The sequence below is a fragment of the Anser cygnoides genome, chromosome Z (genome assembly GCF_040182565.1).
Source record: "Anser cygnoides isolate HZ-2024a breed goose chromosome Z, Taihu_goose_T2T_genome, whole genome shotgun sequence".
Taxonomy (NCBI): domain Eukaryota; kingdom Metazoa; phylum Chordata; class Aves; order Anseriformes; family Anatidae; genus Anser; species Anser cygnoides.
Window position 1 is genome coordinate 81,196,741 of NC_089912.1, and position 15,307 is coordinate 81,212,047.

At 37.4% G+C, this 15,307-nt stretch overlaps 1 protein-coding gene across 2 annotated transcripts in view; it reads left to right on the forward strand.

The window, feature by feature from the left end:
- ZNF366 (zinc finger protein 366) overlaps nt 1-15,307 on the forward strand; it is a 35,022-nt gene that overhangs the window by 12,392 nt on the left and 7,323 nt on the right. For both annotated transcript variants that reach the window (XM_066988094.1, XM_066988095.1), the window contains exons 2-4: nt 5,221-5,291; nt 7,861-9,183; nt 11,390-11,581. In XM_066988094.1, coding sequence (XP_066844195.1) covers nt 7,885-9,183; nt 11,390-11,581 — 1,491 coding nt within the window. In that variant the 5' untranslated portion in view covers nt 5,221-5,291; nt 7,861-7,884. The remainder of the gene's footprint in view (nt 1-5,220; nt 5,292-7,860; nt 9,184-11,389; nt 11,582-15,307) is intronic.

Sequence of the window (15,307 nt, forward strand, 5' to 3'; positions counted from 1 at the left end):
TTATGGATACTGAAGTGATTAAAGATGATCCATGAGGGTAAAGTACTGCTAGGATGCTAGGGTCATTACCAATAATACAATATTGCCGATGTTCAGTGGTTAACCCAGTCATACTGCTCTGTGACCTCCACCCAACTGTCTTGTTAGGCAACTGAAAAGCAACAAAAAGATGAGAATGATAGCAAAAGTTTGGCTAAACTGAGGACAAAACATAAGTAAGAGCAATAAGAGTGAAAGCAAAATATTTTGCTAAACTTTTGCGTTGAGAACAGACCACTCATATTGGATGGAAGAAAAATACCTATGGCTACCTCCCTAATGCACCTGGCAATTTTCTTTGAATATAATCAATGTCACCACTGAAAAGCAAATTATGCAATATACTACCCTGTGCAATAATACCACTCAATAGACATATCTGATGCCACCGGTAGTGCCCTGGCTTTTGGCAGGGTAGGTGGTAGGATTGTTCCAGATTTTCAGCAAAGGAAATCTCAAATCTAATTTAATATTTTCAATTTATTATCAAAACAAAAAAATGATATGTAAGTTACAAAAAAAAAAGAAAGAAAAAAAAGATGCATTTATTTTTATACTGTTTTATGCCTTTTATCTACTATAAGAGATACCAAAGTAACTATACTCCTGTAAAATTGCTTATAACATCTTGCTCCCTGAAAACTGAGTAGAAAAATAAGTTGCACATATACCTAAGATGATTCCAAAAGCCGCTCTAGCAGAAGTGCAGGCAAGATGTTTCCCAAACATTTGTATTTCTAAGCTAAAATAAAGAAAAACGATGTAAATTAAAATGTTAAAATTTGGGAATAACAAAGATGAAATTCAAACAAAGCAGGGAGCTCTTGCACACCTTGCTGAGAGACCCATTTCTTTACATTTGCATGATCTCCTAGACTACAAAAATGCAGGTATGTGGCTATAGGAGCTCCTAAAGCAGACAGAGTATCTAAAATGATCAAACCTCGAACAAGAAGCCAGGAAGATACGCCAGAACAGAATCACTGAAGGAAAAAAATAATAATTAAGGATAATATAATATATATGAGATATCTTTGAAAGTTCACTTTTTGTTGCAGCTGTTTACTGTGTCATGTTCAGCACTTTAAATGTGTCAGATTTTTTAAATCAGTTAAACTTCTTAGGTGTGTAATTGTATGATTTCCATTTTTTGTTTGAAAAGGTTTCTGTCTGTTAACACACTGTCTCAGGATGGCAGGTATTACTTTTCATATGTATACACTGCATTTACCAAAAGTATCAAGTTTTGGTCATGGTGTAGATGACTCCATATCCCATCGTACAACAAAATCCGTAACAAATTGCATGGAAAATCATGATTGATCATTTTCAGAGTTCATTGGAAATCTTGCCATAAACTATACTGAGCTCTGAATTACGTCCTATTAAGAGCTACCAAAGCTATTAGTTTTAATTTGCTAAGCATTTACTGAGACAAATATGTTTTTGCTGGAAAGAAGAAGTTTTATCCTGAAGCTTGATATCAGCAGATGAAGGTAATTTCCCAGGGAGAAGTGAAAAGACACTGAGCTCCTTAGTACTATCATATTAATGTAGGAAGAAAAAAACTGATCTCATCCACTTCTCATTTTCAGTTATTCCAGACCATTTTCACGAACAATTGTTTACTTGCTCCCAATTCCAATTGTATTAATGATGGCAATACAAAAGGTGAAGAGAAATATATATGGCAATACCTTCATCTTGATAGAGTTCTCCATTTAAGCAGACATATCTGTCTCATAAAAGGTGTGGAACAAGAAACCTTATCTCAGAATACAATTAAGATGATGATTAAACCATGGACTTAATCTGACACCAGATCTACTTGAATGTGAGAGAGAAAACAAATATTTGTAGAAATGGTATTGAAAAAGAGTTGACCAAACTCCACAAAGTCTATTATTCCAAGTTCAAGCCTATTATTTTAAGGCTTCCCCAATATTTGTGTGTCCCTAATCAGTATCTGCACTCATTGATTTTGGATACTTTCCCTAAATTCATGTTTATTTTTGCAAGGTAGTCCAAAATTTTGCCTCCTCCCTGCTACACTTTGTGGCACAAAAAGTGTTCTCATATTTTAAAATGTAGATGATCTTCTACATTAGCTTCAAATAATACAGCATAAGGACTTCAGGGCTGATTTGTATATTAACATACAGTCAATCTGGATATAACGTATACTCAGCTTGTGTACTCACTTTGAATATATTACTATATACTTAGTATATGTTAATGGAACACATTTTTCCAATTTGTGTGCAAGAAAATGTGGACATTGAAGCCAGAAAAGATAGATGAAAAACAAATTTTCCATGGACTTCTTTAATGATTAAGAGTGTAAGGTTGGCTCTGATTTTAGAGAAATTCTGGTTTAGATTTGATCACGATCTTTTACCTCTGGCCTTCCTCTAGTAAGTACAATCACTAAAGCCTAGAGTAAATAAAATGCCTTTATTTGAAAAAAGCTGTACAAATAACCAGTTATCAAAGAACAGTGATAGTTTGAACCAATATCTAGAAAGCTTAGTATAGAAATAACTCTAAATCTTTTGAGCATGTTTACAGCTTTTGCATTGTTCACGGAGGCAGTACCTACAAATAACAATCTGATTGTACAAGTGACAAGCAGATGCATGGATTTTACAGATACAGAAAAATATCGTAATCTAATCCAACTATTTACTCAACACAGGCCATAAAAACAGCAAAACAGATAAGAGACACTTGAAAACTAAAGGTTAAAAAATCCACTTCATTATTTTCCAACTCTGAAATTATGAAACTCCCAAAAGAAAAGGAAATGGGGAACGGCAACGTTATTGTGGGACTTCACTCATACACACAAAGCAGCACGAAAGAAGATATGAGAACAAGAAAAAGGGAAAGAAAAAAGGGGCTTATGGAAGGTTCATGTTGCCGTTGAAGGAAAGTAACAGGGAAAATCTTAAGGCGTGATCAGATGTGTACCAACTAAATATTACCTGATTACCAGTAATGGATATATTCACATTTGTATAGGTATTCCTGGGATTTTCAAAGTCTGACAAATAGCTCAAAGAAGTATAGATTTGGTAGGGGACACTGCTTCGCTGCTGAAATGAGATTAATTTCAGCATAGTAAAGCCCCATTAGTCAGATCTGGAGACTGATGTAAGTTTTGCATAAATAACACGTGAGTGAAAAGTAAGTAAAGACTGGTGTTTAATTGAACAACTGTATGACTGAACACATTTAAAAACAAAAACTAGACTGAAGGGTGAACCAAATGAAGGAGATCCCATAAAACCTATTAAGCCAACCGTAATCATCTCTGTAATAACAGTTATTTTTTTGAAAAAAAAAAAATAATATGGTTGCTCAAGGAGGCTCAAGCTCTTCGACTGATCAACTTTGGCCCAAGGAATCTAATAGAGTGTTATTTGTCAGTGATCCTCACCACATCCTATACAGGAACAGATGTTAGATTTCATTCTTTTCTTATAGATGCCAATCTTTCAGGCCCCAAGAGGAAACTACAGTCATAGATGTTCATCAAACACAGAATATCTCTTCCAGCTTAGAGAAACTGGCCTGTTCAGCCACCTTTAAACTTCTTACAAACTCTTCTCTTTCACCTTCATTTGAAATAGCAAATACAAATCCAAACCTTGTACTAATTAACCTGTTTCCCCTTGTTAGAAGGTACATATCACTCTCACACATCTTGGTCTCCCTTTTTTTTTTTTTTTAACAATTCCACTGCCCAAGAAAAAAAAATCAGAATAGTAGTAATCTGTATTTAAGCTGGAGCAGCTTCATAGCCTCACATTTGTATTACTGGGCTTATTATTATTCTATAGATAGAAGGCACTTTCATACAGGAAGCAGAATCTTGGTTCTCCTGAAGTCTAAAGAAATTTTACTGTTGACTTCAGTAGGGAATATTAACTATGGACTATAACAATGAGTGTACTTGCAGAGTGAATAGCATGGTTTACACACTTTGTTTTGTTTTGTTTTGTTATCCTTTGTCTTTAGAAATACGATGGCTGGAAATGAGAAAGTAAATGGTGATTCATATTCTGTGTTAAAATCTCTTCCTCTTTCAGGGAAGTTAACATTATTAGCTGCTGCATAGATAGACTAATTTGGAAATACCTCCACAACTATCTGAACTCTCTGTAGACCTTCTTTTCTGAAAGGTCATAGAAAAAAGCTTATTTGTGGCTCTATTTTTCAAAATAATGTATTTCAAAATACACTTACTTATGTAGACATAAAGACGTGTGAGTGTGCCTGTCTGTTCTGAAGAAATTATCCCTTTGCTCTGGAGAGTTAGGTTTAGGCTTTTTAAATGTTTGACTGCCAACATTGCATGGAAACTTTTGTCTCAGGGAACTTTCCACACCAAATTTTCAAAACTGAAAAGCTGGGATACTGCTCATAAAAGTTAGAATGTTTAATGTTATCCATATTTAAACTGAACTCATCGTTTAGAATCACGACACTGTTCTACATAGCATTCCATCCTAAATAACTACGTGTTGAGCAAGGAAAGACTTTTGAAGTTAATGGTTGGACTTCATGATCTTGGAGGTCTTTTCCAACCTAAATGATTCAATGCCTTAAAGTGCTTATATAGGAATAAATAAATAAAAAAATAAATAAAAATGTCCCTAGGAGATATTTAACACAAAAATTCATCACTTCCTACTCCCTTACTTATCATTAAGTACTAACATGAGATCGGCTACTCCAGAATCAGATAAAACAAAAATAATGGTAAAAGTACTATTAAGAGCTTAAAGTTCTGTACAGTAGTCATTTAGGACTCTTTATGTATGAGAGAACTATTTATTGCATGGTGGTCAAATCTGCAGTCTCTGGCGTTTCCTCAGGACTCACATTTTTATGATATTAAATTCTGATCACAGTGAAGATCGGGTCTCAAATTTAAATCAGCAAAGGTTTGCTACCAACAGAAAAGGAGATGAAATGACAGGCCAGATTTACTCTTTTCTCAGAGGATTTCTACGACATGGGGCTTGGCATTTTGGAGGTAAAAATAAAAGCAGCAAGATAATATGTTTTTAGACTGTAAATCTGTACATTTCCCCCCCTCCTGGATACACTTTTGTCTGATTATACATAACCACTCCGACTGTACTAATCACTAACTTTAAAAACTTTCATTTGTAGGCTTGGTCCCACAATGTGTGTAGCCATGGACAGCAGAATAAAACCATACACTCAGTGAAAGCCACCAAAGGTTAGTAGTGCATGGAAATTACTACTTTCTAGAAACTGCAAGCAGTTCTACAGCTTTTGCCATAACTCTGTGTTCCAGATAGATTGAAATTTTGCATAAAATAGACTGTGGAATAAAGGAGGAACTGGCAGCCAAGAGACAAGAGAGCAATTAGACAGAACTCACTGTCACTTCTGTGTATTTTTGGCAGCATTTCAATAACCTAACAAAGCCAGTAAATAACATAGCTGGGTTCTCAATTGCTGTGAGCTTTCTGAAGTGTTTTATACTCATTTTGCTGCTAAAGAATCAGAAACACAAGATGAAAGACATTTGAGGGACAAGCCCATACTTTGAAGGGGAGATTTTGATCTACAGGTATATTTTATGTTCAAACTGTGTGAGTTTAATATTGCGTATAATGAAATTTGAAAAAATACTTTTCCATTTTGGAAAGAAGTGGAATCTTTTTTGGTATTCAGAGGATTTCTTTCCACTTCTCCCTTTTAAATAAGTCAAGCCTTTGTATCTAAAGAATCGTCAAGATCTACCTGTTCCTTATTCTGCCTAGGGAGTTAGAGTGACAAAGAAACATATCTGAATGCATACTCCCTAACAGTCCTCACTGTTATGAAATGTGCATATACACATACACACATTTATATATATTAAATATGCATGTGCAAACACACACACATATATGTGTATATATATAGTGTGTACACATACATATGTTGAAATTCAATGATCTAGGGACAGAAAGTCACATCTTGGCACAGTTATTACATAGTTACCTTAGCTTTAGTTGACCCTAGGCTTAATTGGTCTTTTTCCTTTCCTTTCCTTTCCTTTCCTTTCCTTTCCTTTCCTTTCCTTTCCTTTCCTTTCCTTTCCTTTCCTTTCCTTTCCTTTCCTTTCCTTTCCTTTCCTTTCCTTTCCTTTCCTTTCCTTTCCTTTCCTTGCCTTGCCTTGCCTTGCCTTGCCTTGCCTTGCCTTGCCTTGCCTTGCCTTGCCTTGCCTTGCCTTGCCTTGCCTTGCCTTGCCTTGCCTTGCCTTGCCTTGCCTTGCCTTGCCTTGCCTTGCCTTCTATCCCAAATGTTTTAATAATCATCAATTTAGAGATCCTACAATTTTCCCTTCTTTGTTCCTTTTCTGTGCATTAATTGATCCCTTTGTCTAAAGTTTCCATCTTAAAGTTTTGACACTGAATCTTGGTTTCACACAGTATTTCAAAGATAGTTTGAAAATCTACTCTATTAAATAGAAGTACTCTGTTTGCAAACAGGTTTTTAAGATGCCTTCTGTTGTCTACAGCCTAACTAGGTCACAGAGATGTTCTTTTATCTATCTTTAGGAGCCAGTTTATCCAGCATGGATCTTCCCAAAAACGAAACATGAGTGTTTTTATTACTCTAAACACCTTCATACTCTCCACCCAACATTGCCAAGAATGGTGCTATAAATTGCATCAACATGACACAAGTGATAGAGGGAAAATATGTCTACTTTTCCAAAGTAACCCCTGCTTGGTTTGACAGATGCATGTACATAGACACAGGCATATACACATACACATTTGGATAAGACCACCGCTACAGAGCCAAGGCAAAAGGTAGCAGCCTTGTTTAAGATGAAGCAAAATTCAAAACTAGTATTTTAGATTAACTCCAAATTCAGAAGAAGCTTTCTATACAATCAGTGGAATACATAATTTTTGTCAGAGGACAATTATTAATCTTTGTCACACTGTAACATTAGAAAGTATCTGAGCATTCTGAGGTGTCAGTTATTCTGGAAACCTCAGTAATTGTTGAAATTTGTGCTCCTGCTAAGAATCAAAAAAAACAAACAAATAAAAAAACTTAGATTATGTCCATAATGCAGTTCAGACAGTGGTCAGAGGCTTTCCTCCCCTAAATCTGCCAGGTAAATATCGCTGGGATTAAAACAAAGAAAATAAATTAATCTCCACCTTCTTATTACAATACAAAGTGAGAGAAGCCAGGAAACACGGCACAAAACCTGATGGTACACAGTGTCCTTAGATCACTTGGCCATTGTTTTCTCTCACAGCAGCACATGCTAATGATACAAAGAAGTTTAAAGTTTTTGGCTTTGATTTTTCATGTCACAACCATAATAAATGTGCACATTATTGTTTGTATTGCCATATCCTTTAGATGCACCGCCAATTTCTAGAGCCTGTGCATGTACAGCCAAGGACAGGACTTTGCCCACAAATAGCTTGGCTAAATTAAATTAATCAGAAACGTTGCCACACAGAATCAGCTGCTAAGTAGAGTGTCATGTTACAACATGTTTATGTTTCAAAGATGTTGTATGAGTCAAACCTGATTTAAACCACCATTAGCACCACAGGAAGACCAAAGATTCTTTTTTCTCCACTAGACAATTTAATTCTGCTTTAAATGTTCTTCATCTTATATGGGCCTAAGCAGGACATGCTCAGTTTTATTTAATTAAAAAAAAAATGCAACCTCCAAACCAATGAACTAGACAATAAATTGTTAACCCCAGGAGAACAGGAAGAAATAAATATATTTGTTTGTCTGTTTGTTTTTTTTTAAGAAAAAAAAAAAAAGAAAGAAAGAAATATGTTGAAGAACGAAGACACAGGTTTTAATGTGGACAATACACAAGCCTCTCCCTTTTCCCGTTGCCTGCCGCCACTGAGCCCTGTTACAAAGCCACACAGAACGACACCATTTGGTGAAGAATTCAGACAGCACCTCTCACATTTCCGCTATGGCCCTCCTCCTATTGGAGACATGGAAAGTTTTCAGGGGTCCTTGGAAGGAGGGTCTCGGAAACGCAAGAGCATGCCAACAAAAATGCCGCCTTCTATTGCTCTTGAGGGTTCCTCATCACCACCCCACAGACCTGAAGATCAAAATGATATAGGGTCTTCCAGTCTTCCCTTGGTGTTTCAACAGCCAGTACAGCCCAAGTACAGTTCCCAGATGATTGACCTCTGCAACTTTGGTTTTCAGTTCTACAGAACTCTGGAGCATTTTGGAGCCAAGCCCATTAAGCAAGAACCAGTAAAGCCTAACATGGCATGGCCCAGTAGTCCAGCATTCATGCAGGCTCCTTACCCTTATTATCCTAAAGTCCATCCTGGCTTAATGTTTCCTTTTATTGTGCCCCCAAACCTTCACTTCAGGAACCCCATTCAAATGAAAAGGCCTCCAGAGCCACCCTTCAGGAGGGCAGAAGTGAGAGAAAGTGGTGAAAATAAACAGAAAGTGGAAAGAGTAGATGTCAACCTTCAGATAGATGACAGCTACTACGTTGATGTTGGGGGTGAACAGAAACGCTGGCAATGTCCCATGTGTGAGAAGTCCTACACATCCAAGTACAATTTGGTCACCCATATCTTGGGGCACAGCGGCATTAAGCCACATGCTTGCTCCCGATGTGGCAAGCTTTTCAAGCAGCTGAGCCACTTGCACACTCATATGCTTACACACCAGGGCACGAGGCCACACAAATGCCAGGTGTGCCACAAGGCTTTCACTCAAACCAGTCACCTTAAGAGACACATGATGCAACACAGTGATATCAAGCCTTACAACTGCAGGATCTGTGGCAGAGGTTTTGCCTATCCCAGCGAGCTGAAAGCACACGAGTCCAAGCATGAGAGTGGCCGAGAGAACATTTGTGTGGAGTGCGGTCTGGACTTCCCCACCCTGGCCCAGCTGAAGAGACACTTAACAACCCACCGTGGCCCAATACAGTACAATTGCACTGAATGTGATAAGACCTTCCAGTACCCAAGTCAGCTGCAAAACCACATGATGAAGCACAAAGACATCCGTCCCTATATCTGCACTGAATGTGGCATGGAGTTTGTGCAGCCCCACCACCTCAAACAGCACTCCCTAACTCACAAGGTAAGCCATCACATGTTGTCTTCTCACCTTGTATCAGACAGTAGCACAAAGATTACAGAATGCTAAAGATCCACCTACCTCCACAGAGGGAAGGTGACCAGTCTATAAAGCCTCATGCTGGCCATTTGCTGGCAGTAGGATTTTGTGCAGAGCAGAAGTCTTAGCAGTACTGACAACAGTGGAACCTAGATGTCTCTGAAAATCTTAAGTAAAAACAGAAAAGTAAAAGTAAGTTTACTTTATAAAAGTAAAAATGCAAAAACATTTTGTTATAAACAGGACTTCAATTAAACCACCTGTATTGCTTCCCATAATTGCGTTCACATCTCTGTTTCTGGGATTTATTTTCAGAATGACCTTCTGTGAAATAATTTGATTTTGCAGAGCTGTCTAACTCCTAAAAGTTTTAACAGAAATTTTCTTCTGAAATATATATGTATTCTTTTGCTTCCCTTAATTGGGAAGTAGGTGGTATGCAGTAGGCTGTATGTACGCAGCAGAAGAAAGCATATTATTACTCATCAGATTTTGAAGAATCATTATAATGAGACATTTAGGGGGAAAAAAATAACCTAAGAAAAATTCCTGTTTGTGTAGAAATTATTCTAAATGCCAGTTAATGGAAGTGGACAAATAGGACCGTAATCCCAGCCAATTTGTATTAAGTGGCAGTCTTACCATGGCTGTCAGTAATGACAGCTATGTCAGTTTTGACTAGGAGTAGGCTTTGGAACACATCCAGAAAACACCACCTAAAAAAATGTGAAAATATAAATGCTCCATTCAAGAATGTCTGAAATTATTATCCACCATTATAAAAATGTGATAAATGCATAAAAATGACATATTTTATAAAAATTGTTTCTAGTTTTGAGTATGTTTTTCCTTTAACACCCATTTTAGATTTATATGAAAAACATTAAAAATACAGAAAGCTACAGCATTTCAGTCTTACAGGCACATTTTCTTTTGAACAACCTCTACTTCCACATTTGCTTTTTCTTCTTTACTATGCTATTACCATTTCTGCCCTCTTTGGAGATTCCCTGGTCTTTGGATTTACCATACAAAATTCTATTAATTTAAAACATCGTAGTTTTTTGTCATAGGAAATGCAATGTCCTTGAGCCTTTAGAGAGCTTCTCCTTCTTTGTCCACAGCTGCAGGTGGATTCAGCTGTGAACATAATTAACAGTACTTAGCTGCCCAAATGCAGCCTCAAATCAGATAGCTGGATGCTGAGAGTCGCTGTGGGTGTTCACAGTTTCAGATCTGCAATTAACTCTATAAAAACCACTGACTGGCACAAAAGAGACTGGCATTTCATGTCTTCTTTGTAAATGCGGCCTACAGGATGAATAATTGCTCTTGGCACTTCACTGGTAAATCTTGACTACTTGCAGCAAGTTATACTCGAATTCCTAAAAGGTTTAGTGGAAAATTCATTGATTTTTGTAGCATGTGAATGACTCTGAGAAGTTGGCAGTTAGACCATATAAGTATGACCAAGAATACTTATCTGTTTATTGGCAAACTGATTGTATGGTAAAGAGAGTGACAGAAACATTCTGTAAACACCACATAAAACAGGACAGAAACATCCTGTAAACACCAGATAAAACAGGTCACTCCGTTATGGTTAATGCAAGTCCCGCAAAGAGTAAAAATTATTTTCTCTTCAGTGAATATAATATGTAGATCATTATTTGGTGATATTGCTTAACTACTTCTCAGCTATCTCTGATTATTGAATTGTTTCTTCAAAACAGGGATAAATCTTTGTTAGAAGCCAGTGATGTTAAACTACCATAGTCAGGCACTTCTTCAGTCTCTTAACTGGCTAACTTTTATTCTTGGTCCACAAGTGTTCACATTTGACCAGTACCTTACATAAGCTGTAGAGAAGGAAAGAGAAGCTGTGCTATTGACTATGTCTCATGGATTTGTAAATTTAGCAATGGAAACAAAACTCCTTATTTCATTAAGCTTAGATTTTGTTTTCCTTCTCTGCTTCTCAGACTCTTGTAAGAACTTGCCAAGAAAAAAAATATGTCCATTACTAGAGCAAATGATGTTAAAGGCAAAATAATTGCTTACCTGCTTTGCTAATGCAGAATGAACAATTCATATATTGCCATACTGAAAATGTAATCTACAAACTAGTCCTTTTTTTTTTTCTTTTTCTTTTTTTTTTTTCCTGTTACAGGGTGTGAAAGAGCACAAATGTGGAATCTGTGGCCGGGAATTTACTCTGCTGGCCAACATGAAGCGACATGTCCTGATCCACACCAATATCAGAGCATATCAATGTCATTTGTGCTTCAAGAGCTTTGTGCAAAAGCAGACTCTCAAGGCACATATGATTGTTCACTCTGATGTCAAGCCTTTTAAATGCAAGGTAAATGTATCTCCTTTGATGGCAGAGGCATAAACTCACTGAATGTTTCTGGAATTTTACCACCTTGTGATATGAAAGAATTAGAAAAACAAGACTCACTAACACATTCTATGGCTATATTTAAATTAGCATAAAATAGTCCAGTTTCCTTTCTTGATCCAGGTTCTGCTTAGGTAGCACAAAAAAATGGAGTTAAATATCTGTGATTTACTCCCTTCCCCTTCAATATCAGTAACTTTCGTCCTGTAGTACTTTTTTTTCCACTTAGTGAGCATTTAAATGCCACTGAGGTTTGAGGACAAAAAACATATCTGACATTTGCCTAGTACAGCCACCCAAACAGAACTTTAAGTGCTTAATAGCTTGAAACACTGACTAAACACATAGATCCTGCACCCCACAGAGGACCATGGAAAAGCAGCAGCCAGCACTTCACACAGTGATGCTATGCAACAGTTCAGGAAAAGACTCAAAGAAAACCACAGCAAAACAGAACTGCAGAATGGGCCAAATGTAATTACCTGACTAAAATTCAAGGCAGGACATCAGTATCATAACAAATCAGCCTCTAAGACCGTCTGGAAATGCCAGATTGCTACATTCCTCCAGCACTTTGGAGGATGACATTCCCTTTCCATCCCCTCTTGCCTCTCATCCCAATAAACTTTGGAGGCCTTGGTTTTCTTGACTGTGTCATCTCTAATCTCTTCCTTATGAATTATTCATGTTTATTTTCTTACTCAGTATTGGACACTACATCTGTTCTCCTTTCTGTCTTTCTGGTTCATTACTGTAATCATACCTTGCGAAGCCAAAGACTGTGAGTTTTATTCCCACTTTTATCTGCTCTAAGAGGGCTGTAAATATGGAGAGGAGCATATTACTCTGTTTACACCTAAGTAACAGAAGATTGGTCTGGAAGCCATTTCTAGAACTTTTTCATCCAACATCTTTATGGAATTAAATATTTTCTTAAATTGAGTCTTTCATTTAGAAGCAAAGGAGGACGAAGAATTTGTAATGGAACAATTCTCTCTTGAAAACTATAGACCTTCAAAATGTCATAGGAAAATACTGCTTCCAGCAGTAGTTTTAATAGAAAAATATCAGAATTAGTATTTCTGAATTCTTCATTTTGCTTTGATAACATTGAAGTGTTTCACTTTGAAAAAAAGTAAAAACAAAGCCTTTCAACTTTACCATTTTTTCATTTAAATTTATATCCTATTAAAATGTTATTTTCTATACTAACACTTATTCTATATAGATAAAATAATTTTTGTTGCTGAAATACTTGGGTAGTTCCATGCCGAGTCTGCTGGAGACTTTCATTCTTTAAATACACCTGTAACCCTATGGCTTTTTTCCTTTTTGGTCACTCATCCTCTGACCCTGCACATTTCGGAAAAGAAAATCTATTGTTTGATAAGCTTTTCTGGATGTAGTATCTTCACAGAATCATTAGAATCCATGTTATTTCTGAGAAATGTGTCAGTTAGCTGGAAGTTTGTGTTCATGCTAGGATTTGATGATGACAGGCTATTAAAACTTGGAGATGTCAACAGTGTGAGTCAGGAACTGGAGTACCAACAGTATGTTTTCCAGCCAGTAACAAAAGCTTTTGCGGAACACCTGTTTTTCTTATACATTTTTTAATTCTTTGTCCCCACCCAATGTTCCTAGGAGAGAAGAAACAAGTAAGCACAGTGAACCAGCTTCATCTGTGGCTGTTGGTTTATGAATCAACATTAGTGTCCCTGAACTTAGTGAAGATCTTGCCAATAAGAAAAAGGAGAACCAGGGTTTGCTCTATGGCATTAGGAACATCCCTTGCCTCCCTGTCAGAGCCCTTGAAAGTCTCACAAGTATTTCTGGCTGGTATTCAGAGGGTTAAGGCAATGACCAGATAGCAGCCTTTTGGCACCAAGCTCCTCCTCGGCAGAAGGAAGGATATAGCTGTATGAACAGCCTGCTTAACAATGGCTCACATGTCCCCGGGGAACCGCCTGCAAATAGATTTCATCTTGCTTTCTCTTGTACTTTTCAAAGCTTCCTGTTTTCTCACGGTCCTTTTGGACAGTTTACAGTCTTTCTCCCTCTCCCTCTCTCTTTGAGGAAAGGAACACCCTTCTTATGAAGAAAGAAAAAAAAAAAAAAAAAGAATGCAAGGGAAAGAGAGCACAGCAGTAGTCTTTCTACTTCACCACATGCAATGGTTTTCTTTACCTTTTTCTCACAGAAGGAAAAAAAAGAAAGGAAAAAAAAAAAAAAAAAGGAGGCATTCCTATGTGTCTAATCACAGCTAAGCACAGACTATCTGAAATGAGGGAGTAGCAAAGAGCTCTCCCTTCTGTTTCCGCATCCAGCTGCAGCCTGGATCTGTGTTTGATTTTTCTCTGAAGAGTGAACATCTCTTTAGCTCTTAAAGGCCTGAGTCCGTGCTTCCTTCTTTATTTTTGTTTTAAACAAAATCACTACTTCTGAAAGAGTTGTACCAAATGGTTCAGAATTGCTAATTCTGATTTGTAAAGGAAGCTCCTCTGAAATTAACAGTTGCTTTAAGCGATACAGTCAGTAATGTTCCAGACACATAATAAAGAATGTAATCAAGCTTTCTCCAGTGCAGCCAGCCAAATGCACTTCGCAGCAGAATTTTTGAAATCTCTTTCTACTACTGTAAATATGTAGTTAAAGGTGAGCCTAAACAATTCTGGTTTATGGTTACAGGTCAAAATATCTTCTTTGCCAAGTAGGAAGTTGCTTACATATTTCAGATGAATTGGGCTCTGCTCCGGTGTTGAAGCAAGGTAGTATGAGGCATATTCCATCTTCATTCCCATTTGGTAATGTTTTTTCAGAAGTTCCAGTCCATACCACTTCTGCCCATTGCTCATAAAATTGTGGGTTTAGATCAGGAGTTAAACCCAAAGAAAATATGAGCTATAAGTACTTTTGGAAGAAACAAAACAAGACTGGCAAAAGTAGCAGGGTGATACTCCATGCAGCAGTTTAAGAAGACGAAGTCTACTGTTGGACTAATCCAGCATTTCTTGCAAAATATACTGAAGTCTGTTTCACCAGCCAGTGCATCAAAGTGTGTTCAGAAGATTTACAGCTGAGGTTTTTCTCTTCAGGATGTGAATTTTATTTTGTCTTTACTGGAAAGCCTAAGGTCCACAAGCAACTACGTTGTTTCTGCTATTCCAAGCTCTCTTGCATGAACGTTACATCCCTCTGAGTGCTAAGATGCTCTGTGGTGACTTCTGGAGATCTCTCCCATGGCTCTGGGTCATCTTTCACATTGCTCACCAGTGGTCCCAACCCTGTCCCATCAGAGAGGAAGAAAACATTTTCCCCTTCCTAGTTTGGTGTTCAGATTCAGGCAGTTGTTTAAGAACTGGCTGTGAATTTCAGCTAGCTCTGAGTTGCTGTCTTCCAGCATGTGAGCTTCAGAACAGCTCCCTTCACCCTCTAAATCATGGACATTCATCCGAAACTCATCTTGTGCCTTTTGAAAGGGACATCTTACCCAGATACCATGTCACATAGAACCATCATTCTGAAAACAATTCCCATATCTGCATTTCTTTCATTTTCCTGCCACACCTCTCTACTCTGGCACCATTTCCTCATGTCCCCAGAGGACACTGCAGGACGGTAACACATTATGTGTCTCTAAGACAGTGCATGACTTTGGGAAATGGAAAGCCTACCCTCTTTATTCAG